Raw genomic sequence first — 27,409 nt, forward strand, 5'->3', positions numbered from 1 at the left:
GAGCCAGAGGTGAAGAAGCCATGTTCTTGGTGACAGTGTTCACCATTCAGTTCAGTTCAGTCGCTCAGTCATGTCCGACTCCTTGTGACCCCATGGACTGCAGCAGACCAGGCCTCCCTGTCCATCACCAACTCCCAGAGCTTACTCAAACTCATGTCCATCGAGTTTGGTGATGCCATCCAACCAAACTCATCCTGTCATCCCCTTCTCCTCCTGCCTTCAATCTTTCCCAGCATCAAGGTCTTTTCAAATGCGTCAGTTCTTTGCATCAGGTGGCCAAAGTATTGGAGTTTCAGCTTCAGCATCAGTCCTTCCAATGAATTTTCAGGACTGATCTCCTTTAGGATGGACTGGTTGGATCTCCTTGCAGTCCAAAGGACTCTCAAGAGTCTTCTCCAACACCACAGTTCAAAAGCATCAATTCTTCAGTGCTCAGCTTTCTTTACAGTCCAGCTCTCATATCCATACATAACATAAACTCACTTAATCTCTGGATATTTTACAGAATCTAAGAGATAATAATTTATCATTCAAGCTTGTTAGGGGTGAGTTTTCCACATTTTATAAGACAAAGAATCCAACAGATGTACTTTAACAAAACTATACGCTCCCAGCCTAGTTTTTGCACACTTCTGTTCCACCCAAGTGCTAGGCATGCAAAGAAGTATTGAATAATTTGTTTTCACCTACCTGGCTCCAGCTCACTGCACATCCATTCACCCATTTATTCATTCAACAAATGTTTCTAGGTGCCTAAATGTGGCTCCTTTGGATTGAAAAGAAAGAACAGGACAAGCCAGATGGGGTCCTTGCTTTTATGCAACTTAACAGTCAAGTGAGAGTAATGGGCGAACAAGAAAATCAGCACAGAGTTTTGGGCAGTGGTAAAACCTGTGAAGATAGTGAAATAAGGAGATGGAATAAGGAAGGAAGGAGAAGGGAAGTACTTATCTAGGTGGTTATGGAAGCCCTCTGAGTTGAAAATGATGAGGAAAAAGCCAAAGGAAGATAACACAGAACACTCCAGACAAACAGGGCAAGCCAGAGCAAAGGCTCCGAGATAGAACAAACTCGATGTGTTTGAGGGACAGGAAAAAAGGCAGAGTGGCTTAAGAATCCATCGCCCTCCCTGGGAGAGAACAAGACAAGATGAGGGACAAGACGAAGCAGACAGAGACTCAGTTATCTAAGAATTCTTCTTCCAAGGAAAGTCAGATGCCCGCAGGAACAGAGTTATTGCACCTTCAACTTTCCCCATCCTCAGGCATGACTCACTTGGGACACACTGCGTATGTCAGCCAGGAGAGGAATGTGTGGGACTTGGCCCCAGGGTCAGTGCCCCCTTAGCAAGCCCCTCAACCATTCTAGTCTCCAGTCCAGTCATCCATTCATCAGCCAAGGGCCTGGACTTGGGGATCAGAAAAGACTCTTTCATCCTCAATGGTCTACAATTAACTTCCATTTCATTGTCTTTAAAAAAGAGGCTAATCCATGGAAACCATGAATTCAGACTCCAAAGAGAACTCTCAGTTAAGAATTATATTTTCAAAACATATATGAGGAGGGCAACAGAGCAAAGTCAGAAACACTCAAACACAAAGCCTCCAGGTCCAACCCCAGCAGCTGCTCTGCTCACACCTCAGAATTCTAGAGCGATTAACGGAGACACGGAACCTTTCTTGTGTAAGGTGCATGAATGTGCCTCCCCGAAGCAGGAACCGCGGCTCCAAAGCCTCCCAGTGCTCTCTGCACCCCCACCTCCACCGTGGCTCCCTCTGACCCCCGGTGCCAGCCTTGCCCCCACCACTGGCCCCCTACCCAGGGCAGCAGAAAGAGACCATCACTGGCGAAACGGTGCAAGTCGCCCACCACACTGGCCTCCCTGTTCACAGAGAGGGCACCTGGGAGCCTCTGCACTCTGCTAAATGCACTCCCGTCCGTGCTGAGGACAGGTAGTTCTTTGTCATTTAGGGCTTCGGGCAAGTCACTTGCTCAGGGAGGCGCTCCCGTTGTCCTGGTGTGGTGGAGTTACCCTCTCCCCTCTATCTGCTGTCATACTGGTCTGTCGTCTTCAGATTACTTACTGTTATCAAAAACCACTAACTTCTTTGAACTCATTATGCCTCCTCCACTAGACCATAAGCTTCCTGAGTTCAGAGCCCCATCTGTCTCACCCACGCTGTGTCCTCAGGACCTAGCTCCGTGTCCAGCCCACGGTAAAAATTTTTTGATGAACGGAAGGAAGAAGTCATCGTAAGATCCCTGACAAAGCATCAAAGACCACAAGGCAGGTCAGAACCGACAAGTTCCCAAGGAAATCCTGCAGTTGTAGCCCAGTAATTTTCAGCCAAGACAGCACACCTGGGGTGGGGTGGGGAGAGCCATCAGGATATCATAAACCTCCCCCATAGGATGATGATGGTACGTAATGCTCAATGATGCCAGGTCAGAACCACCGGCACAGCCCTCTCACTGCTTTGCCAGAGAGGAACAGAGGGGTCTAGCAAAGGAAAAGTAACTCTTTTAATGGGATGCCCAGGTGTCTGACACCTACATAGACTTTCTCAAGGCCCCCAATGCCGGTCTTCTTGGAGTTTAAACAAACCAGTCGACAGAAGCTGGAAACCGGTGGGGAGGGAAGTCTGCCAAAGCCAGCATCCCACAGTTGGCACGTGGAGATCCACAAGGAGGGACAGGTGAAGTGGTGCCAGGTCCAAGGTCAGGGCATCCAGAGCCGAAGATCAGAGTCACTGGGGATGGGAGTGGGAGGGAAGGGTACATGTCTAAGAGGGGCATGGGGTAAAGGTGGACTGAGAGGGAAAGTTCCAGAATGGGCAGGCCAGGAGGGCACTGCTCTGCTGTCATTCCATGTTACAAAAGGCAGCTCAGAGAAAAGGGGAAACAGCAGTCGGCTTTTTTTTTTTTACAATCATCAGATATAAAACCCTGAGTATAAATTTTTCTATTTTAGGGTCTCTAAATAACATTTAACTTAGTGAGTGTTTTACATCTAGGGTAAATATTTGCCCGGTGTTTCTGGCCCATGTCAGAGTGCTTATCTAAAAAGCTCTTTGGTTCTGCTCCCGATAGGAAAATTCTACATTCAACTCAGCATCCTCACCCGGCATGTGAACCCACGAAGCACTCTCCTTCCCCCAGTCTCCAAGGTGCACCCCGACCGTAGTAGCCACAGGATCGGCATAAGAGCACTTTCTGGAAGGTCCACCCGTGTGCGCTGCACTTTCTCTTAATTAAGGGCAAGGGCATGGAGGAACAAGTCCAGGACCGACCCTGCTCCACCAGGCTGCAGAATGTTTGGGGAAATCAAGGAGCTGTAAGACAAAGCTTCAGATAACAGCAAGAAAACAGAAACAGCCAGTGCAGCTTGGCTTCACGAGCTGAACCAGGCCACTGGTCACCGTGCAGCTCAAGGTGGCAACTGCAGATATACTAGGAGGTCCGCAGAAAGCAGTCACGTGGTCTGAGAGAAATCTAGAAGGCTGGACATAGGACTGTCACCCCCTACCTGGGTGCAGTGCAATGTCTTGAGACTGAGGAGCAAGTTCTCATTGTTTTAGTAAGAATCATTTTTTTTTTAAGTAAGAATTTCTATCATTTCTGCGTGCATGTGCTAAGTTGTTTTAGTTATGTCTGACCCTTTGCGACCCTATGGACTGTAACTTGCCAGGCTCTTCTGTCCGTGGGGTTTTCCAGGCAAGAATATTGGAGTGGGTTGCCGTTTCCTTCTCCAAGGGATCTTCCCAATCCAAGGATCGAACCTGCATCTCCTCTGTCTCCTGCATTGGCAGGTGGGTTCTTTACCACTAGCACCGCCAGGGAAGCCCTCTATCATTTCTACTTAAACACAATGTCTCACAACTCAGTTCTCACAATGACCCTGCAGTGTAGATATTATCCACATTGGGAAAAGTGAGAAATGGAGGCTTAATGCAGGTAAATAACTTCCCAAAGTTATGAGACGATGAAGTCAGGATGCAAACCCAGGTCTGACTCCAAATCCACATTCTTTCCACTTGGGCACTACTCTCCCCAACCTATGAAAGTATCTCCCTAAAGGTTCTAAACAAGCCTCTTCCTGGTTCCCCAGGTTTAAGAGAGGCGAGTTCAACACGGAGCACATCTGAGTTACGACCAGAATAACTCCAATACTTGGCGGCACCACCCAGCATGGACTTAGCTCAAAGAGACCCAAAGAGGGCTCCTCAAATTGAGATTACAAAGACTCCAAGGGAGATACTGGTCAGGGCAAGGGACTCAGAATAAAGTCCAGAGGAGCTGCATCAGCACGGAGGTAGAAGCAGAGACCCTGAGAACACCCACAGGCCAGACACAGTCAGTCCAGCCAAGGCAGGTACTCATCACACTACACCAGAGTTCAAGGGCAGGGAGGTATCTGGGAAAACTTTTGGCCAAGTCCAGGGCATCTTCCTTGTTGTTGTCGCTCAGTCACTAAGCTGTGCCTGGGTGTGAACCAAGTCACCTCAGTTGTGTCCAACTCTTTGCAATCCCATGGACTGTGATCTTCCAGGCTCCTCTGTCCATGGGATTCTCAGGCAAGAATCCTGGAGTGGGCTGCCCTGCCCTCCTCCAGGGGATCTTCCCCACCCAGGGATCAAACCTGCATCTCCTGTGGCTCCTCATTGCAGGCAGAATCTTCACCGCTGAGCCACCTGGGAAGCCCTGCTAGCTAAGTTTCAACCCTCTTTAATTTAGAAAGATACTATTGTTTCTATTCGAATACAATAGTGCTGAGACCAGAGTTAACTGAGAACCCATCCTGCATTTGGTTGCTTTTGTTCCTGACCTAACAATTAAAAAAAAAGCAACAAGCAGAAGAGCTTACCAGAATCCTAGGAGCTGGACAAATTTGGCATGAATTCAAGATGTTCCAAAAACTAGCTGTGTGGCCCTTGGCACGTCACTTGACTTTTCTGAGTTTGGGTTTCTTCTTACATAAAATGGAAATAATGCTTCCACCCCACCCCAGGCCAACACTCAGGATGAAATGAAATAATCTAAGGAGGCATCTGGTATCTTACTGCTGGGAAGCCAGCAGGCATTTCACAAGTGATGTTCTTCACAATTGCTCTCTGGCAATCATAGCCAGCTTTGACTCTGACCTCTCAGCTGGGACTTGAGGTCCTGGGGACCATCCCCTTCAAGACTGAACAGGCTTTCAATGGACATCTCAATCCTTGCTGGCAATGCCTATTTCCCTAAGGCAGAATCTTGTCACATACACACAGGAAAAGGTACTTCAAAAAGCCAGAGGCTCAGAAACAGTGCATTGTGTGACCAACCAGCCAGCATTCAGGAAGCACTTGCCACTAAATCTAAAAGGAAGTCATTTCCAGGCAATACTCTTCTCAGAGAGGATTCTAGAGGGATAGCAAACCCAGACAAAGGGGGCTGAGATGAATGGGCAGTGCTCAAGAATTCTGACCCTCACCTGACCCCGTGCACAATATAGTAGCCGTAACTTCACTTTCTCTGCACAGTGACACAGCCGCCAACAGCTGTGGAATGTCAAAAACAAGGCTGGTCGGGTCTAAAGTTACCCCTCCTCCATCGGAGAGGAAAGAAAACACATTTCGGAGTCTCTCCTTCTTTATGTTTTGCTTCTGAGGAACAAATGTCGACAAGATATAGGATACGCTGCTCTGTTTGCCACCAAGACGCACAGAACATAATTTTATACGAAGCTACACCCGCTTAATTGTGATGCATTAAGTATTATGTTCATTGTTTCTAAAAGTGGGTGGAAATGAATAATTTATTTCAGACAAAGGAAACTCTTGAATATGAAATGCCTCATCTTTTAAAATTATAATTTGGAAGACAGGGATGAAAAAATATCCATAGCCAGTGAACCTTATATTGCTAATAGAAAACAATGCTTCGACTGTTTCTACTTTGTTTGCAAACATCACATTTTTTAAAACCTTCCTGAGAATAATCAAGAAAAAGACACACTAGGTTTTCAGCATGCTCACAGCTGCTCAACACAGGGCTAGCCTATCTTATGTTAATTTTCTGGGCTGGGTTTCCTTTCCCTTTCTACCAGTGCACCTTGGCTCACCTGGAGTTCACTCCTCGCATCCCTACACCTCTGTCTCCCAAAGCTTTCCTCTCTTTAACGTACCCTACTTCCCTTTGTGGCTCTTCCTTCCCGCTCCCTCCCTGGCAATCTCTGTGCCCTGCACCCTCTTCCTGGTTCCACCATCTCCCCAGCAACTAGCACAGTGCCAGGCACAGAGGAGGTTCTCAGAGAATGCAACTATTATTATTTTTAGAGAAGATAATTGATGTTTTGGACTCAACTGAATTGGTGATCATCATTTCCCGTATGGCTATTGGTGTCTTTTTTTTTTTCTTTCAGAGCAGAAAAGATATCTACATCTACTCAGATAATCTACTATTGCTGTTTCATGCTAATAAATTGGGAGAGGAGGGAGAAGGCAGGAAGTTAGGGCGCATATAAAAGGAAGCTCCTGGCAGTCATTCACCTACCATTTCCCAAGCACTTCTCAGTGCTCATCCTAAGTGTTACCGCCAATAACTTTATGAATTGGATACTATTATTATCCCCACTTATAGGCCGAGTCTCTATTAACCCTGGGTCCCACAGCTAGTAAGTGCTGGAATGTGGAACTCAAATCTGGGTGTGTTTAACCCCAAGACTTTGCTCTTTACCACTGCTATTCTGAATTCCGTAATTTCCTAGGATCACTGGGACCTCATTCCTCTGCCCCTCCCCAGCCCCACCCCAATCTCCGGAATGAATACAGATGGTCTGCCCAGTGGCTCTTGAGCAAAAAGCTCCCTGGCTCTTGGGTGCGTTCTTACAGGAGATCAGCAGCAGCCATAAAGGGCAAAGTACAACCTCTTCCTGCTCCCACCCCAGTGGTATCATTAAAACACCATCATAAACACACTTCGGGCTCAAAAAACGACAGAGAGGGTTTGGTTTCTTCTTAGGAACCACTCGGTGAGCTTCAGTAATTACTGGCTGCAATCCCAAAGGCCCTCCTTCCTCATCCTTCTCTCACTGGGCTTGCCCTGGGGTTAGCGGGCATCTCTTTCAATTAAGACAACTCCCTGCATTTCGAATCTTTGAGTTTTTATTCAGACAGACTCTTGCAAAATGTTCTGAAGCAAGTCGAGAATGTGGCGCAGAAAACTGCCAAGTGAGACCCAGGACTAGGAAGCCAGAAGGATAAAAGAGTATCTAGAAAAGAAATGCAGAAACAAGCCCATACATCAAGTCCTCCCAACAGGTGGACATAGACAAGTTGAGCAGGGCCATCTCTCCCAGCCAGGAGGACAACTCTGGCCTGGAGATCAAACCTGACCCATGACTAACCACTGTTCCCAAGTCAAAAAGCAGAAGCCCATCCTGATTCCAGGCTGGAGGACAGCACTGGGGTTGGATTTAGGCACTGCAGAAGGTAGACGGCAAGCATTGGAATGGCTGAGATGGTGGTTTGGTCACTAAGTTGTGTCCAACCATTGCAACCCTATGGACTCCAAAGCCTGCCAGGCTCCTCTGTCCATGGGGTTCTCCAGGCAAGAATACTGGAGTGGGTTGCCATTTTCTTCTCCAGGAGATCTTCCCAGTGCAGGAACTGAACCCGGGTCTCCTGCATTGCAGGTAGATTCTTTACCGACTGAGCTATGAGGGAAGTCTGGAGTGGTTGAGAGGCAGAGAATTCACTGCCAATTCAGGGCACAGAGGTTCGATCCCTGCTCCAGGAAGATCCCACATGCCTTAGAGCAACAAAGCCCATGTGCCACAACTACTGAGCCTGTGCTCCACAACAAGGGAAGACACCACAATGAGAAGCCCACGCACCGCAGAGAGTAGCCCCTGCTCTCTGCAATAGCCCGCTGTGCAGCAATGAAGATCCAGCATAGCCAAAAATAGATACATTTAATCTTAGGGGAAAAAAAAGAAGGCAGGTGGGGAGCCATTCCTCTGGGGGATCCAAGACTATCCACATTCCCACTGACCTCCAGGCTAACCCTTTTCACCAGCCAGATCACTCAGTGGCTAACGGGCTCCACTGAACAATTTTCCACGACACCCTTTCTCCTGCTACACGGCAATGTGTCTCCTATAACAGCATGAAGACTTTTCATAACCTGGCCCCAGACCACCCTGCTTCCTGCACTCAGTCCTGCTGTGACCTGCTCTCCGGGTGCCCCACTCCCTTTCCGAGCCCACCCTGTGAGGTCCATGCAGCCTCACGGACTCTGGCTCTTCTGCCCGCCCTGGGGACCTAAACGGGGAGCTGTGTGCAATGGTGCCTTTGACATCTTCTCCCCAAAAGGAGGAGGTCTGAAAGACAGAAGCTTAAACTTGACCTACACTTGCTCTGTGTCCATCAGGAGCTGAGATAAACAGGTATCTTCTGAGATGAGGAGTTACAAACCCTAACCCTATGTCATTCTCCAGTCTGGGAGCATCCAGAACCCTACGTGCTTTTATGACACAAAACTATATTAGGTTGAGCCATACGAAACGTGTGCTATTCTACCATGCTGACCTGCAAAAATGGCAATTTCATACGATTCAACCTAAAAATCCTGATAGTGCTAAGATACACGAGCCATCATCCTTCCCTGGTTCTGCTGAGACAAAGGCCAGGCCTCTGAGTGTGAAAAACCCACCTCTCTGCCCAGCTTGTCTCTCACTGCTGCTCATACTGACGTCTCCAGCAGCTTATAACCGCAACCTGGACACTCAGCATCTTTGCCCATGCTGTTGCCCCTGCCTGGAATGCTCCCCTCCAACCACCTCTGTGTAGAAAACTTCTATCCACTCCTCAAAACCCAGCTCAAAGTCCCTTCAGAAGCCTTTTCTGGTCCATATCTCCATCTAGTCAGATATTCCCTCCTTAGGGCCACATCTGAGCCTGTGTGGAGTTCTACTCATCTGCCTACCACTTTGCAACATAATCTGCTTCTTTTATACCTATCCATAAAACCTATTTTTTTTTGTTTTGTTATATACCTATAACCTATTTTGTCTAGTTTTGTTTTATTCCTATCCCTAAAACAAGAAAAAAGAAATTTTAAAGGCAACAGTAGGGTCTGAATCACCTAGGCCTCTCACGAGGCTCATTATACGTTCTCAATAAGTATGTGATGAGTGAATTTGACAGAAATGCCACTCTATCACACCAAAATACTGAAAGTCAACAGAGATCACAGAAACCAACCAATTCTTCTCTTCGTTATAGTGTACTTATTTTATATATAATATATATTACCTGTGTATATCATACACATGTCACTGCTGCTGCTAAGTCGCGTCTGTCGTGTCCGACTCTGTGCAACCCCATAGACGGCAGCCCACCAGGCTCCCCCGTCCCTGGGTTTCTCCAGGCAAGAACACTGGAGTGGGTTGCCATTTCCTTCTCCAATGCATGGGAGTGGAAAGTGAAAGTGAAGTCGCTCAGTTGTGTCTGACTCTTTGTGACCCCATGGACTGCAGCCTACCAGGCTCCTCCGTCGGTGGGATTTTCCAGGCAAGAGTACTAGAGTGGGGTGCCATTGCCTTCTCCAATCACACACATACACACATATATATAACTCAGCACAAAATGTCTATGACTTCATGCAGTTTGTGCTCTTGACTTTCAGGGACTATCTCTCCTGTTCAGTTCAGTTCAGTTCAGTGGCTCAGTCGTGTCCGACTCTTTGCGACCCCATGAATTGCAGCACGCCAGCCCTCCCTGTCCATCACCAACTCCCGGAGTTCACTCAGACTCATGTCCATCGAGTCAGTGATGCCATCCAGCCATCTCATCCTCTGTCATCCCCTTCTCCTCCTGCCCCCAATCCCTCCCAGCATCAGAGTCTTTTCCAGTGAGTCGACTCTTCGCATGAGGTGGCCAAAGTACTGGAGTTTCAGCTTTAGCATCATTCCTTCCAAAGAAATCCCAGGGTTGATCTCCTTCAGAATGGACTGGTTGGATCTCCTTGCAGTCCAAGGGACTCTCAAGAGTCTTCTCCAACACCACAGTTCAAACGCATCAATTCTTCAGTGCTATGCCTTCTTCACAGTCCAACTCTCACATCCATACATGACCACAGGAAAAACCATAGCCTTGACTAGATGGACCTTGGTCGGCAAAGTAATGTCTCTGCTTTTGAATATACTGTCTAGGTTGGTCATAACTTTTCTTCCAAGGAGTAAGCGTCTTTTAATTTCAAGGCTGCTGTCACTATCTGCAGTGATTTTGGAGCCCCAAAAAATAAAGTCTGACACTGTTTCGACTGTTTCCCCATCTATTTCCCATGAAGTGATGGGACCAGATGCCATGATCTTCGTTTTCTGAATGTTGAGCTTTAAGCCAACTTTTTCACTCTCCACTTTCACTTTCATCAAGAGGCTTTTTAGTTCCTCTTCACTTTCTGCCATAAGGGTGGGGTCATCTACATATCTGAGGTTACTGATATTTCTCCCCGCAATCTTGATTTCAGCTTGTGTTTCTTCCAGTCCAGCGTTTCTCATGATGTACTCTGCATATAAGTTAAATAAGCAGGGTGACAATATACAGCCTTGACGTACTCCTTTTCCTATTTGGAACCAGTCTGTTGTTCCATGTCCAGTTCTAACTGTTGCTTTCTGACCTGTATACAGATTTCTCAGGAGGCAAGTCAGGTGGTCTGGTATTCCCATCTCTTTCAGAATTTTCCACAGTTTATTGTGATCCACACAGTCAAAGGCTTTGGCATAGTCAATAAAGCAGAAATAGATGTTTTTCTGGAACTCTCTTGCTTTTTCCATGATCCAATGGATGTTGGCAATTTGATCTCTGGTTCCTCTGCCTTTTCTAAAACCAGCTTGAACATCAGGGAGTTCACGGTTCACGTATTGCTGAAGCCAAATGGACACTACAGCATGGGTTCTGGAGCCAGGCCTCCTGGGTGAAAATGTGGCTCCACCCACTCCTAGGCATGTGCCCTCAGGCCAGTTCCTTACTTGGATCTCAGTCTTCTTAGCCATGAAGTGGGGCTAAGAGTATCTTCTACTAAGCAAGGTTAACACAAGCGATTGCATGTCAAACACCTAGCTCACTGCCTCTCATAGCTGTTGCTAATTATTCTTTTTATTTTTCTTAAGGTCTTATGGGGAGGGTAACCATTTCCACCAGGAATATGTTTAGAGTTCACCTGGTCAGTCCTCCCATTCAAATCCCACTTGCCATTTCTAAACATATGAAAATATAATAGTTCCATCAAGAACTCTCCAGAATTCTCTGATCTCCTGGTATCTTCTTCATCAAGAGTTTATTGGAAACTCATACTAACAGGGATCAATGAAACATTTCATAAACATGGGCTTTAGGAAACCTGCTGGCCTATTTCTACAAAGAATGCAATCAATACTTATTTTCATACATTATTAACTATACACAAAACAATAATGTACACAGGGCAACAGGAATAACAGTTGGCATGGTGCTTCTTACACCATCAGAGGGACGTGAAGGAAAGGGGTACCAGTATGACGGAAGACAAATGAATAGCCTCTTAGGTCACCTTAAAGTGGGACTAAAGTATGTATTCCTTTCTTTACCACTGCGTAATGCTATTTATACAACAACATGACAAAAAAATGGCTCTAGGCATTCTGCTCTACTTTAGAATCCTTCCATCTCACACTGAAATGAAAAAAAAAAGATACAAACCAGAAATTGCTTCTTTGGTTAATATTTCTGCAGTTCCGCAGGAATGGTTTTAATAGCATGCGTGTTCTGGATTTTACTTGTCAATTAAGAACCCATCGGAATGCAGGGCTAAGTACTAAAATAATAGATATTGGTTTATACTTCAACTTTAAAGGCCTTTTGTCAAATAGTGCTTTAAGGTGGAAGACAGAGGAAAGGAAACTGGGAATTAAGGGAAGACAGCAAGAACTACGTAGGTTCCTCCTTAATAAAGGATCAGGTCTGTGCTTAAAATTTCATCACATAACAGTTGAAAGAGCACAGGCTTTGAAGATACAGGAATAAGATGTGAGACTTAACTCTTCTACTTATTGGCGGTGTGGTGCTGAGAAACTTAATCATCCTCTCTGATCTCAGGTTTCCCTTTCAGAAATCAGAATATTATACCTACCTTTCACCATACTGTTAAGTGTTAACTGCTCAGTCAAATTTGACTGTGACCCCATGGACTGTACTTGCCAGGCTCCTCTGTCCATGGAATTCTCCAGGCAAGGATACTGAAGTGGATTGCCATTCCCTGGAGGGGATCTTCCTGACCCAGGGATGGAATCTGGGTCTCCCACATTACAGGCAGATTCTTTACGGTCTGAGCCACCAGGGAAGCTCACCTTTTAGCATAGGTGGGGATCAAAAGGAAATAATGGCCTTGAGGGCACTCAGCAGGGGCTCCCCTAAGGAACTCCTCTCCCCACAGATACATCCTCTTTAAAGAGACAGCAGGTCTGGAGACAACACAGCTCCAGGACTAAGGGCAGAGCCCCAGAGGCAACTGTGGTTTGACCAGAAATAGGCCATTTGATCAAATGATTAAAAGTCTGTCATATGCTAATGCTTGGACGGGGCGGACCAGGGGCCAATTTAGTGGGAGTAAATTGCAATTGATTTTCGAAGAAATTGCTTGTTCTCTTGCCTTTCCTCAGCTGTGTCACTCTCTCATACACAGCTGTCTTTGTCACAGCCAGAACCGACTGAAACACGTGTCAAGTAAGATCTTTTAGAGGCAAAATGTTTAATAATACAGACATCCACACTCACACATGCTATAAATACACACATATACACATGAACAGGCAGATATATAAATATATCTCTATCTGTGCATGTGTATATACATGTTTATATAGATGTTTCTAGAGGGCTCAAATTCAGTAACAATTCTGCACCATGACTGTACCCTTCTGTGTGTTTTACAAATCCCTCTGTGGTTGGAAAGCTACCCTGAGTCATTTTTATTTTTACAACAACCCACTATTTGAAGAAAGATCAGAAAAGAGCACACCCCTAAAATCTCTCCCTGCACTCCCCGGCTCTATCTGTGCAAACCCCTGGATATGAAAAGAAAATGGTTAAAAGATCACAGAAGATAAAAAATCATAAGAAGAAAGGTTAACAATGGCTGCTTTCACCCCTAATTTCTGATATGGTGATAGACCCTCTTAGAACATTAATTAGAATGGGAAGAGAGATGAAAGAAATGCCCAGGGGACATAATAAATTAGCCCCTTATGCAAATTACCCATTCGTTCTCATCACTGACCCAGCTAGTTGAGTCTCTAAATTACGGGAAGTGGTTAGTTTCTTTAACAAAAAAAAAAAATCCAGACAAAAGATTAATTTTTTTTTTTTTAATGTGAAGGCTGGGCAGGCTTAAAGCAACAAATAATTTCTTAGTTTTCATTGCAGACAATTCTGAAGGGGGTCAGAAGATAAGAAAATGAACATTCTGGCCACTGGGTTCTGTTGCCAAACAGAGACCTATTAATTAACCCTTGTTTTGAAATAATTCCGAAACAATGGACAGCCAACCCTTTAACTGAAGTCAAAGGCTGTGCTTCTCGCTCTAACTGTGAGAACAAAGTCTGGCAAGCTAAAAGGGTGCATGGCTGAGGAACAGGTGAAGGACAATTTAAAGGAGGTGAGGAAATGCCAGGAGATGGAGAATTTCAAATATCAATTTAAAAACAAACACATACCTAATTTTACTTGTCATCACTGTCCTGGACAATTTATGTTTCACCGTCCTGGAAATTTATGGAACTCTCAGTTTTCTTATCAGTAAAATAAAAGGATTGGACTAGAATGACCTCCAAAAGTCCTGTGGCATCTACCATCGGGGATTATATTTATCCCTTTGTTTTCGCACTGTACTTTCAGTAATTTGATTTGTTAAAATATAATCTTATGACATGCATTTTGTCTTCACTCCTGGCTTCCTTTTCTCTTTCCTACTCTCGTTTTCCCCTCTTCTTTATTTTCTCCACTTTCTTATTTTATCTTCTTGCATGTATTCAAATGAGACACTTTAAATACACTCTGGTGCAAAGCAAGGTACATATTGAATAAATCATGCTTTATAAATGTTATTAATATGAAAATGTATATGGCGAGATGATGATTTTCTCTGGTAGGAAGAAAAGGCTGGATAGAAAAACGGTAAGTCACAGAATAACACAAGATTCCATAGTCAGGCCCTTAGAGAAAGAAGGAAGACATTACAGGTCATCTTCAGCTGCTGCCCTCATTTTACAAAAGGAGAAGGTGTCTCTTTGGAAAGGCAAAAACTTGCCCAAGGTCACTGGCTAGCTGCTGGAGGCAGAACACAGACTCTTGATTCCTGGACCAGTGCTCTTTGGATAAAACAATCCTGATGACTTCTCTTGACGATTCTCCACTGTATCCCAGAGAACAGCAACAACAACAAAAAAAAGGACATCCTTTGGAAAAAAATAAGCTTCGACAGCATAAAAATTAAGAGGTGGCAGAAAGAAATACTTCAGAAGACTAAGGGGAAGGAATGAGGACAGACATATTGGCTATAAATAATTTTGTACCTTGTAACAATCTTCAGTTCACGCAATTACCTGTCACTCACTGATGTTTTATCTCCCCTCTTTGGGTAACGGGACCTACAGTAATTCTATGCAAAATATCTGACTGTCTCTACTTCCACAGCCTGCACTGGAACATTCTGGCCGTTGCCAGAAGTATTGAGATACTGGAAAGACTTGAGCCTTATTCATGAAACTTCTCAAGGTTGACAGTTCATCTAATTAATAAAGCTTGCCTTTAGGAAGTGGTCAGTGATGTGAGAAGACCCAGATTCCTCAGGTCATGAGGCAGGTAATAAGAAAGCATGTGTAGACTATGACTTCATTTTTGTAAAAAAAAAATATATATATGTACACACAGAGTTATATATATTCATATATATAGGGGAAAAGCTGCAAAGGCTCATATCAGATGTTTACAGTGGTTATCTTTGGGAGCTGAGACTATGAATGGTTTAAATTGGCTTTCCTTTCCTACCTGTTTGTAATTTCTTACTGTCATACAATAAACATGGATCGCTGAGGGGCCTGAGAGTGAGAGAATAAAAGCCAAAAGTAGTGGTCTGTGAAAGTGAAATGGGAAGTGTACTTAGCAGGGCCTGTGGAGACGGAAGCCTTTCCCAGGTTTAAGGCATGCCCTTCTCAGGCAGCAGTAATTCTTCCCGCTATGAGGGGCGTTGCAGAGAAGATTTATGGGGAGAGGTTAGAAGAATGGGAATCAGTCAAGCTGAGAAGGGTAGGCTGATCACAAGAATCCTTAAGTACAGGAAGAGCTCCAAGCCGGGGTGACAGCCAGCTGCAGCAAGAGCAAAGAAAGGATCCGGCCCCAGAGGAACAGGGGGATCAGAGCAGGCAAAAGGAAGACCCTCCCCAACGGGGATTTAAAACCCAAATTGGGTTATTAAAAGTTAGGGCTTTCCTCCAGGGCCCTTTAGATACTGGACAGATTTCTTCTTTCTTGTCCAAGCCAGTTGATGAGCAGCCTTTCTGAAAGCTTGGGGTTGCTATGCTTTTCAAGACATAGAATCATGGTTCCAGGATCAGGGAATCAAGTGTGCATGTTCAGTCACTCAGTCGTATCCTACTCTGTGTGAGCCCATGGACTGAGGCCCACCAGGCTCCTCTGTCCATGGGATATCCAGGCAAGAATGCTGGAGTGGGCTGCCATTCCTCCCCAAGGGGATCTGGCCAATCCAGGGATCGAACTTACATCTCCGGTATCTCCTGCATTGGCAGGCAGATTCTTTACCACTCAGCTACCTGGGAAGCCCTGACCAGGGAACATGGTGTGTCGAGAACGAGCCCCACTTTTGGAGTCAGGAGTGAGCTGACAGCTAACACAGCCTCGGCACAGCATTAAAAATGACTGAGATTTTATTGAGGACCAATTATATTTCAGGCAGGAGGCAAGGCTTTTTACATATAGCCTTTTTAATTTCCAAGAACCTGTAAAGGAGGTAGTATCACCATTTCATCTTATATCCAAGGATTCTGAGGCACAGGGAGATCACATGACCTGCCCAGAACAAGCAGCAGAGCTGGAGGTCCGCTCAGGTGAGTGCACTCCGGAGCACGTGTCCCTTCTCCAGCATCAGCACGCACAAAGATGAAAGAGGCACTAAGCTGCCCAGAGGACTGGTGGGACGACACCTGGTCAACCTAGTTTGTTCAGACACGGGCGACTGGGGTGAGATGGGAGGCTGATTAATAGAAGAATCTAACAAGGGAGACTGAAACCAGATCACTCCTGGAAGTCACCAAGGTGCTAAGGTAACATCTGGCGATGGGTGGCCAGGTTGAACAAGGAGAAACTAGACACAGGCGTGGGGCCAGTAAGAAGGCCAATGCAACGCTCAAGTGAAAGATAAGCTAGGTAGACTAAGGGAATGGAGGGAAAGGCAATTCAAAAAAGAGCAGGTAATTTCAGGAGGACTTAGTGATGGGTCCAGCTGAAGGAGTTGAGGAGGGGAGGGGAGGTGGTGGAGATGATTCCAAAGCTTACAAGTTAGGCAGACAATGCCTTTATGTAAGACAAGAGACTTAGGGAGAGGAGGATGTAAGGAGAAAAGGGGAGAGATAATGAGATCCATTTTGGATACACTGAGTTTGAAGTAACTGAGATACATCCTGATGGATTCAGCTAGGATTCAACTGGAAATGCTGGTTTAGAGCTCAGGAGAGGATGGAGAAGAGTAGGAGGGAAGGCTCTGAGTCATCAGTGTTCATGGTAGCTGAGGTCCCAGAGATAGATGATGTCTGTTCAGACAGGAGGCAGAACAGAAAGAGGCCAACGCCAACATCCTCTAAGGCAGTACCAGATCCAAGAAAAGGTTCTGGAGGAGACCCTCAAGCAATGTGGCCCAGGCCAAATGGCTTTCCATCTCTGAACTTCAATTTTGTAAAAGCAAAGGACTGGACCAGATCTCTAAGGCTCTTCTCTGATATTCAGCCACCTATGGTTGATAAAGGCTTCCCAGGTGGTACTTGTGGGACAGAACCTGCCTGCCAACGCAGGAGGTATAAGAAACGCCAGTTCAATCCCTGAGTCAGGAAGATCCTCTAGAATAGGAAATGGCAACCCACTCCAGTATTCCTGCCTGGAGAATCGCATGGACAGAGGAGCCTGGCGGGCTACAGTCTGTGGGGCAGCAAGAGTCGGACAGGACTGAAGTGATTTAGCACATATGGTTGTGCTGATGCCTGCTCAGAGCCGGGAAGGATGCTCGATGCTGAACAAACACCCGGCATCACAAGCAAATCCCCGACTTTCCAGTGAGAAAGACAGACGCACAAATAAGTCCTCTCGATAGGTTGTGATTAACAGCTATCATAAAGGCAAGAGCAAACTGCAGCGTGAGAGAATCCTGAGTGGAAGTGCCTGTCTGGGGGAATTCCAGCACGGCCCTAAGAGACGAAACCTGATCTTGGTCTTAAAGAACTAATAGAAACTTCCCAAACGGAGGCAAAGCCAAGTGTCAAGGCATGGGAAAGCAAATGCCTGGGAATGGCCTGCACAGTGAGCTTGACTGGAGAGGTGAAGTGGCTTCGAGAGGGAGGGCAGAGCCAAGGTGACCTAGGAAGATGGCCGTATGCTGTGTGTTCAGCCGCTCAGTCGTGTCCAACTCTTTGCAACCCCATGGACTGTAGCCTGCCAGGCTCCTCTGTCCATGGAACTTTCTAAGTAAGAATACTGGGTTGCCATTTTGTACTCTCGGGGATCTCCCCAACCCAGGGATCCAATCTGCATCTCTTGCTTCTTCTGCATTACCAAGTGGATTCTTTACCACTGCACCACCTGGAAGGCCGTGAAGGAGTTTAATATATGCCAGAATAGAGAACAAAAGACTTATAGGGGTTCTCAACATAGGGACACACGATTAGAGAGCTGAATAAAAAGGAGAGGACCACCACACACCCCTAGCAGCTAGTACTTACAAGCGTTTCTCTCTTGTCATGATTTGACAAGACAGCAGATGGTCTTATAAGGCTCTTCTTCAACATGTAAACATTTTAAGAAACTTTTCATTTAATAGTTACATAAATATGATGGTGCATTAAAACAGAAAAGTTAAACTTGGCTCATGATTTACAGCGTCATTCAAAAAGGAGCCAGACTCAGGAGAGCTTAGGGGCATCTGATGCTGCGGCAAGCCATTTCCAATTACTTGGGAACCAACCTCAAGATCCTGAGTTTCCTGTGAAAATCTAAGCCACTCTCTGGGACTTGGTAGGGAAATGGTTGCAAAGCCAGAGAACTAGAACTTTGTCTTTCACCAAACTAGATAAGGATGTTCAAATACCAGCATCACTCTTGTCCCACAATCTCTCCAGTTGACACTTGTTTGCAAATACCATTGACTTTGATTACCCCTGAGGAAGGTCTGACATTTCTTGACTCTTCTCTACAAAATCCGACCTCCCAACCAATCCTTTTAAATCTTGGAGCCCTTTCTTAGAAAAAATCTCTTGCTGCCTTTGAGGGGCTTATATCCACACTCTGATCCTCCATCTCCAGGCTTTTCTCAGTACCCACTCCACTTTTCAAACTTCTCACTGCTTTGCGCTCCCCCTCCAGAGTCTAAAAACAGTGCCAACAGGCTCATCGTCCTTTCAAATTACTATTTATTTCTTGCTGCATTTGAACTTTTATGAGGAAGAAAAGGCGAGGCAGAATGGAAGTAAAAGAGTAAAGTCATGGCTAAGAGTCACAGATGTGAAATTATCACTTGATAGCTCCAACCTCAGACACTCTGAGCACCCACACAGCTCTGCCCTCTTGGTTCCCAAGACACTTTCCTGGGTTTGGTCCTCTCTTCCGACGTCCTCTTGCACTGACTCACTTGTTCTTTTGTGTCCTCCAGCTCACTGTGTGGTGGGACCCCTAAAAACCACACCAGCATCCACACACAGAAAGGGCACTTCCTAGAGCCCTTCAAAGTGCCTTGGAGGCCAATGCTTCCACTTCTGCTATTGCGCTTCCAGGAGAAGAATCCCTCCAACTCCCCACCTCAATTCTCAACAGACTAGCCTGCTTGATTTCCCTTCTGCAGTTCAGGCTTCAGATGACAGTTTTAACATTATTCTACCTTATTTTTGGTCCCTTCCTTGTTCCCATCACTGATAATATCTCCATATGGCCTTTTAACTAGTGATCAAGTAAACAGTGGCAATGATGGCTGTGGGTTTGATGAGTCCAAGGAAAATGGAAAAGCAAGAACGTCAAACATGTCTTGTTCAGTGAAAGGATTCAGCTCACCCTTAGCGTATGTGGATAAACATTCTCTTCACCTTGGGCAGAGACATCCAAATATGGAAACTCTGATGGCTACCCTATCTGTAAAAGGCAAAGGTCCTGCTTGTCCCGGTTTCCTCAGAGACATTCTTAAAACAGAAGAGATGTTCTAGAAACTCAGATTCAAACCATGAAGAGCAGCATTCATCATCCCGATCCTCTGTCCCTCTCCATCCTACAAATGCCAAACTGGATCATATGCATTATTCAGTGGCTCGAAACCTCTCGAGGCTCCATTTGGCTCTTATACCCACTTAAGGGGCACAGTCACTGTAGAGGTCAAAGCTCATTACAGCTGGAACCTAAATCCAATGCCCTTGAGATATAAAATGTAGCTCCAGACAAGATCTTCCTGGCCCTGAGTTACGACTTCTGGGTCCTCAGCAGGCTGGGTCTTACAACATATTTGTTATGAAAACATATCTGTTTGAGAGAATGAGCCAAAAAAATGAATCGGTGGGACTTGGTCCAGGCAGAAGCATGTGATACCCATCAAAAAAAAAAAAAAAATCCAGACAAGCCAGTGGTATCCAAGAATGGCCAGGTCACTTTAAGTGGAGAAAGAACACAAGGACTGAAGAGGGGGATTTTGGAGATGACCTCAGTCTACCCTCAGAATCATGGACTGTTAGGATTGGGGATTTTTACTTCAGTGGTCTCATTATACCAAAAAAAACCAGAGACCCAGAGAGAGTAAAATGAGTCTATTACAGCCCTATAGTTCAGAACAGTATTGAAATTAAAACCCAGATGAATCTTCTTCCTTACCTATTTCCTTACTTTCATTTTCTCAGCAGGGGAAAAGGGTTCATATCCTTTCAGGCATTAGTACAAAGGCTGAGCAGTAATGCTTCCAGGGCACAGGCAGCCAGCAGGAGGCACTGCCCCTCACAGTACCAGGAAGGTCAGCCAGGTTTCTGGTACCCCACCCTAGTTCCTACTGATCTGCTAACACAAGAACTCTGATGGTCATATACTCTTGTCTGTGCATTCCTGACCCACTGTCTGAGCCACTGTCCTGGCAGGGCCAAAGGGACAAAGAACGTAAATAGGGATCTGAGGTATAAGCTATCAACATATTTAGGATCATGTATGAATGCCTCTGACACTAAATTTGTCCTCTTATATTTTATCCCAGAAACAGGCCACACAAACACACACACACACATACACACATACTTTTTCTCTGAACCAAAAAAAATAACAGAGAGGAGTGATTCTCAAGCTTCTTGAGCATATAAAGCACTCAGCCCAGGGAGCTTCCTAAAATGTAAATTCTCATCCCACAGCTCTGGGAAGTAGCCTGAGATTCCATACTTCTAACAAACTTTCAGGTGACATCAGTCCATGCTGATGGTCTGAGGAGCACACTCTGAGCAGTAAGAGACAAATGTTACAAAACCCTGCAAATAAATCTGAGTTTAAGTTCTGGTTCCACCAGTTAGGAGCTCTGTGATCTTGGGCTGGTTTCCTAACTTCCCCTTGCCTCAATCATCTCATCTCTAAAATGGAAATAACAACATGTAAGACACACTTGACGATGACTACATAAGCCAGTGATGAAAAGATCTTAAACAGTGCCTGGCACATAACAAGAGCTTAATAAATGCCAGCTGCTGGCTGCTTCTAAGATTCACATCACGGGAGCAGATAAAACTTCTATCTGGCTCACTGCCAAACTACCAATGGTAAGAGTGCAGCAGGTGCTCAGTGGATGTCTGTGAATGAATGTATGTATAATACACATAATTTCAGTATTTACATACTTTCTTGGTTCTATGACTTTCTGCAGGAAAGCATAAAACATTTAGAACACTAGAACACTCTCACCAGGACCAAACCTCCATCTCACAGAATCACATTCAATGTGAACCACCACATTTAACCACCAAGAAACATACAATTTGTGATGGCCATGTATTCTTGAGAAAGTCTGAATTGTAAACAAATAAAGACAACATCAGTCTGGAATCTGTATGTCATTAAGGGAAATTACTGCTTCACTCATTATTTGTGGGGCTATCTGAATGCAGATGTTATGGAAAACTTAATTCTAAAACGAAGTTCACTTCCAAACCAAATGTAGCTTTGCAAAGACAAACCACGGGAAGTGAGACCACTTTTGAAAGGGCAGTAACATATTCTTTTGTGTATGCACACACTTGCTCAGGAAAAATTAAAAACAAAACAAAAAATGTTAACAAATAGTAGAGCTTAATCTTTTAAATCAAAGGCAGACACGTGAGTCTGTCCAAGAGTCTTCAACAATCTAAGATTATCTTCAAGCATCTTGTAAAGAAAAGCAGCATCATTTAAAAGGATCCCATTTCCAGGGCAGCACTGTGTACAGTATGCAGCAAGAAGGGAATACGATTGCCACCTACAGACAGAAGTGGCACTCCCTTTGCAAGAGTTGGCCAATCATATTTTATTGTGGGGCGGGTGGGGGTGGGGGGAATTCAACCAAGTCACTTCCCTCCAACCTCTTTCAAACCACCACACCACATTTACTTCATTTAAAATTACTTTCAAGTCGTACAATCATCATCTCTAGGCATTCTGCCTCTTCATTATCATCATCCTGTTTCTAATTTCCCAGAAACACTGTGCCATTCAACTATCTCCTTATACACTGCTTGAGAGCCAAAGGGAATGCAAGCCAACAGATTTCAAGCGGGCAAAGACATCAGAGTAGAAGTATGAATCTGCTTACCTGGTATGAATGGGACCACCCGGAATATATCAGACAATCTGCTATTTACTGGCTCATACGGGGAATCTTCAAGCAGATCATTTCCTAAAAACAACAGAAAGATTGGGCTCAGATTGGAAAACAGGCATATTTCAGGCAGTTTTTGTTACTGAATCTGAATTCTAATTATGTTATGATTGTGTAACAAAAAGATGCTGAAACTTTCAAAGATTTCAAATGCATCTATTTGGCTCTGGTTATTTCGTTTCATTCCCTCTGCCTCTGTTGTCCTTGCTCTCCCCAGAGTGCCATGAAAACATTGGAGAACAACCCAGGCTCATCTTGCCAGAAAACTCTCCCACTCTTTGCAAAGGAAGGAAACCAGAGAGGAAGGAATCAGTGACGTCACAAGCCCAGATTGCCTCCAGGAGCCAATGGAAGAAAGGTGACCCAAAAGAGCCCCCACTGCCCCGATTTTTTTTTTTTCCTCCCAAAACATGGCATACGGTCAGAAAGCAGGTATTATGGCTATTAAACAGTCAGCTTCTGAAATAGGTTTTCATTAACAGGTTCTGGAGGAAGTAGCAGCTGAGAGGTCAAATCTGTATATTACAGATTTTCAGCAAGAGTCTCAGTGGAGAATGAAGGCACTGAATGTTTGTGTTAGATTTACAAACATCAGCCACCTCCTGCACACAAGGACCAAAAAGCTGCCACTGAAATGGATGACTGTAACAAGTAGACCTGTCCCTCGGAGTCATTTCTGTATGAACCAAGGCTGAACCACACTAGCTGGTTCAAGACTCAGATCATCTAAAATGACAGTTTCCCCGCCCCCCCACATCTGCCTTTGATCAGGTTTGGAGGTGGGGGGATGGTAAAGATAGAATAGATTCCACTGGACTTTTTATTCGGAATTTTTTATCTTGTGTCAGAATAGAAGGGGAGAAGAGAGAGAGAGAAACTCCAGGCAAGACGAAGTGCAAGCTTTCCGATTATCCTGTGGAGCCAGTGCTCCTCCTTGGAGGGAAGTCGCAGGTTCCTCGAGGCGGCCTTTAATGGATTCTTAACTCCGATGTTCTGACCAAGTTTCAGAGAGGTCAGCAGGGGTCCCTGGGATGTCCCTCCACCCCATCACGGGTTTGCCAACAACCAGGCCCCGACAGTGCTGCTAGGGAGGCAGCAAACACCAGCTGCCGACGTCCCTGAGGGCCCATGAAAGGTCCTCATTCTGCAGCTGGGGAGAACTGAGTGGAAGATGAGGTCAGCCAGACCCCGGGGCCTAGGGGCCCCCTGCCTTCAGGGGCTGGGGGAGGGGAACGGAGCCGGTCGCGCGTACCCTGCAGGCTCTGATACATGCTCCAGTAGATGCGCAGACAGTTCTTCTCCTTCTTCATGCCCCGCTTGCAGCGGCAGTTGTAAAGGGACTTCTGTTTCAGGGCCTCCATGGCGCTGCGGCACTCGTCCTTGGCCTCGAGGCCCGAGGTCAAGCTGAAGTTGGTCTCCTTGCCCGCCACGCACTGCCTGAGCGTGCGGTACTTGGTGCTGCAGCTCTGCTCCTTCAGGCACTGATCGCTGGCTTTCACGCAGTCCAGGCGGTCCCCGCCGCTCACCTCGGCCGACAGGAGAACGTCTGCGGGCGGAGGGGAGGGCGCGTGAGTGCGGCGGGGCAAGGGCGCGGGGGGCCAGCGGGGAGGGAGGACGCGCGCAGGACCCGGCTTCTGGGGCTCCCGGCGCACCGGGCACGCCCGCCCAGCTACGCCCCAGAGTCCATCTTCCCGCCCGGGCACCTCCTGCCGCCGGTCTCCCCCTACTCCATCCCGAAGCTTGCGGGTTTCTCGCGATTTGCCCGCGAGCCAGCGCTGCCCACCGCGAGCGCCGGCCCTGCCGCCCCGGGACCCACCGGCCTCAGCCTCCGCTCGACCTCCAGGGCCGCCGGCCCCGGTTCCAGCCATTCGCTCCGCCCGGCCCGACTGAAGCCCAGGGGCTTTCGGAAGGCGAGAGCAGCGGGCTGGGCACTGGGCGCAGGGGGGGCGAGCCCTGGTCCCCGGCCCGCCCGGTGGGGAGCCCTGAGATGCTATTGGGGAAAAAGTTTTTCCCTTCCAACTTTGCTCTCCTGGTCGGGTGCTAGTCCACACCCCACCTGCCCGCCGCGCCTCCGCGAGCTCCCGTGGATTCGCAGGGAGCGTCGGGCTCGGGGCTGGAGGGCTCAGACCCTTTCATTGCCCGCAGGCTAGGTCAATACAAAACGAAGGAAACAAAATCCAAGGAAGAGAAACTGCGGGCAAGTGCAGCGCCGCCCGCGCCCCACTCCCCAGCCGGGGTTGCTGAGGGTTCAGCAACGAAACTTCCCGCTCCCACCCCACCGCACCAGCAACACAACCTGGGGGGGGGGGGCGGTGGTTGCTACCGCTAGTACTCCCCACTCCGCAGATAAGAAAGCCAGCGGCGGCCTCGACTTACCCAGAAGCGGCAGTACGAAGTACAGGGTCGCCAGGAACATGGTGCCGGCGCGCAGCTGGTCCCCGCCCCCCCGAAAATCCCGGCCTGCCGCTCGGTCTCGCCAAGGGAGCTCAGCATGCAGTGATCCCCGGACTGCCGCGCTGTTCTGGCCGCCCAAAGTTCAGCTCCATCCAGGGCGAGAGGAAACTCCCCGGTCCGTCCGCCGCCACCGCCGCCGGCGACACAGCTCCGGGCGGACGGTTGGCGCGAGGGCGGGAGGCGGTTCCGCTTTTAGGGGTTCAGGTCCGACCCAACCTGGAAGGGAGAGTGCGCTTTGAAACCAGAGCGGAGAGCGCTGGAGCCTCCCCCGCCCCTCTGCCCTCCCCGGCTTCAGCCTTGGGGGACTTTTTAGCGCCCGGGTGAGGGCCCACCCCTACCCAGGTCGCGGCGCGGGGAGGGGGCCCCCGGGGGTGCATGTGCGTGTATTCCCGGGAGCCGCCCGCACGCTCAGGGTAAAGGCTGGAGAGGTCAGACGCGGGCTCCCAAAGTCCAAGGGGGTGTCTACTGGGTCCAATCCAAGAGGTTGAACGCAAGCAAATAAATAAATAACGTTACTTTCCGAGAGCGAGCCAGCCGCTGCCTGGAGTCGAAGCACTCGGCGGCGGCAGCTTTCTCGCCAGCCCCGGCGCGGAAAGAGCCCCTTCTCCCGGGAAGTTCACCGCCCCCTCCCCGCGCCAGCTCTCTGGCTCAGCCGGCCCTCTCCACCCAAACCACCAATCGCTGCCCCCCATTGCCGTATCCCCTCCTCCTCGGCCTCGCCTCCATTCAGAGGCAGTCGCGAGAGGGGGAACCGATGTCCCGGTTGGGGCTGAAACCCGGCTCGCGCGCCCCTACCCGCCGCGCTGTCCTCGGTTTCCTAGCGTCCGCGCCGCGTAGACACTAGCCCAGCGCCCCGGAGTCGCGCGCATCATCGCCGTCACCCTGGCCGAGCGCACAGGGCCCGCAGCTCTGGAGCGCCAGGGCAGGTGCAGCCCCGCGCCGCGCAAGACGCTGCGCCCCAAAGTTCAGGGACGCCCACAAGACGGGTAGAGGGGAATGAGGGCGAGGCGACGGGTTCCCAAACCGACAGAATGGGAGAAATCTATCCAAATGCTACCAACCTGGACTTAACCAGCTGCGGCGAGATGCCAGTTTATTTATTTATTTACTGGGTTGGTGGGGGGCGGGTGTTGTACTCGCCCCCTCCTTCCCTTTCCAATCTCACTTCTCTGCACTAGGAAGAAAGATGCGGTAATCCTCGAGAGCGCAGAGGACCAAGTTGGGCCAGGGTGTTTTCCGAGCAGAGCCCTGGCTCGGGAGGTCCCTTAGGGATGGTAGTGGTCACCGGGAGCTGCGCGGCGAACAGCGGGTTCCTTGGCCAGATTGCTTTCCCGGAGGACCCTCCGCCTGTTCCTGCTCCTGCCACCCCGCAGCACACCGCCAGCCCCTCAGATACTCGCCCGCAAGGACGCCGTAGACGCACACACTCACGGGCCGTGGGACCGGGGGCCGGCTCCCGCAAGCGCGCACAGGACACACAGCGCTACGCAGCCGGCCGCGAGCGCCGCTAGTCTCTCTCTCTCTCTCTCTCTCTCTCTCTCTCTCTCTCTCTCAGTTCTCTCTCTCTCTTTCACACACACACACACACACACACACACGCACAATGCACAAGGCCTCTTTCTTCCTTCCCTCTTAGCACAATCAAACCAGACCCTTCTCAACGCAAAGTTTCTCCCCACGTCACCCACGGCTATGACTCAAGATTTGGCCCGTTACAACACACACTCAGACCCTGGCCCTCGGGGCTGCGATCGCGGGATGTGCCCAGCCAGTCATCCACGCCAACACGCTCACACTCACACTCGCACATGCACGCGCAGTCTCTGCCTCTCTTCTCGAGCCTGAGCAAGGAGACAAAAGCGCAACCCCTGGCCCACAGCATTTCAACCGAGTCAGACCTAGCTTTGGGAAATTTATAAGCTGACCTCCATCTTGGCTGTTTTAAGCGTAAAATTTAAAATAATAATAAATTGAAAGGTTCACACGCGCAGCCCTTGACCCCAACCCCTGGGACCACTCCTTCTCGGCCAGGCTGCTGACCCCCCACCCCCACCCACCCCGCCCTGAAAACACGCTCCCTTCTTCACACGCCGGGGGGCGCACGGGGCACCAACGTCTACACTGGGTCCAGAGAGGGGTCTGGGCAACAGCTCGTGGTGGCAAGCTCATCCAGCCGCTCAGGACTTATATATGGGATCTTTGCTGATGTCTGCGTTCACCTCTTGGGGAAGCCGAGTTTGCATGAAGTCTAGGTGAGCCCAGCTGTCAAATATGCAAATCCATCGTACTAGACAATGGGGTACCCAGGAGAGAGAGAGACAAAACGGTCTATTTGATCGACGGAAGGGTAGGTAATTGAAAAGGGCAGGGGCTTTGGTTGAAGTTTGAGGCCGGGATGTAAGGGCGTGGGGGGGAGGGGGGAGGAGAAAGGAAACAGAGGGCTGCGTAGCTCTCCATTCAACTACACATCAGTCAGGCGTGTCCTTCGTCGCGGCGGCGGCCGCTGGGTAGCGGGCTTCGCTTTGTTTGGAGTGCGCAGGGGCATCAACACGGGCTCCAAACCGAGCGGGCATCCGACGGATCTGCGCTCCTGTGCACGTGTTCCTCGGGGGCGTGTATGAAGCCCTCAACAAGCACCCCCCCTCCTCAGACGCGCCGCGCGTACTTACGCGCGCGCGCGCGCGCGCGCACACACACACACACACACACACAGTCACACCACACACGGACTTCTTGTTCAGTGTATCAGTTTACGCTTGGTTGTTGAGTAAACAAAGCAAACATATGTCACATTTTC

The 27,409-nt window shown here is 48.0% G+C and overlaps 1 protein-coding gene across 7 annotated transcripts in view; it reads right to left on the minus strand.

The window, feature by feature from the left end:
* The window catches only part of GFRA1 (GDNF family receptor alpha 1), a 230,609-nt gene extending 204,354 nt beyond the window's left edge, over positions 1-26,255 (minus strand). Inside the window, exons 1-4 of one of the 7 annotated variants that reach the window (XM_069567626.1) lie at positions 25,674-26,255; positions 24,535-24,828; positions 23,411-23,704; positions 22,093-22,176 (exon numbers count right to left, since the gene is read on the minus strand). In XM_069567626.1, the coding sequence (XP_069423727.1) occupies positions 22,093-22,176; positions 23,411-23,704; positions 24,535-24,574 (418 nt within the window). In that variant the 5' untranslated portion in view covers positions 24,575-24,828; positions 25,674-26,255. The other 6 variants (XM_069567623.1, XM_069567627.1, XM_069567624.1 and 3 more) reach the window with 6 other exon arrangements.
* Positions 26,256-27,409: the final 1,154 nt, after the last annotated feature.

The sequence above is a fragment of the Ovis canadensis genome, chromosome 22 (genome assembly GCF_042477335.2).
Source record: "Ovis canadensis isolate MfBH-ARS-UI-01 breed Bighorn chromosome 22, ARS-UI_OviCan_v2, whole genome shotgun sequence".
NCBI classification, from domain to species: Eukaryota; Metazoa; Chordata; class Mammalia; order Artiodactyla; family Bovidae; genus Ovis; species Ovis canadensis.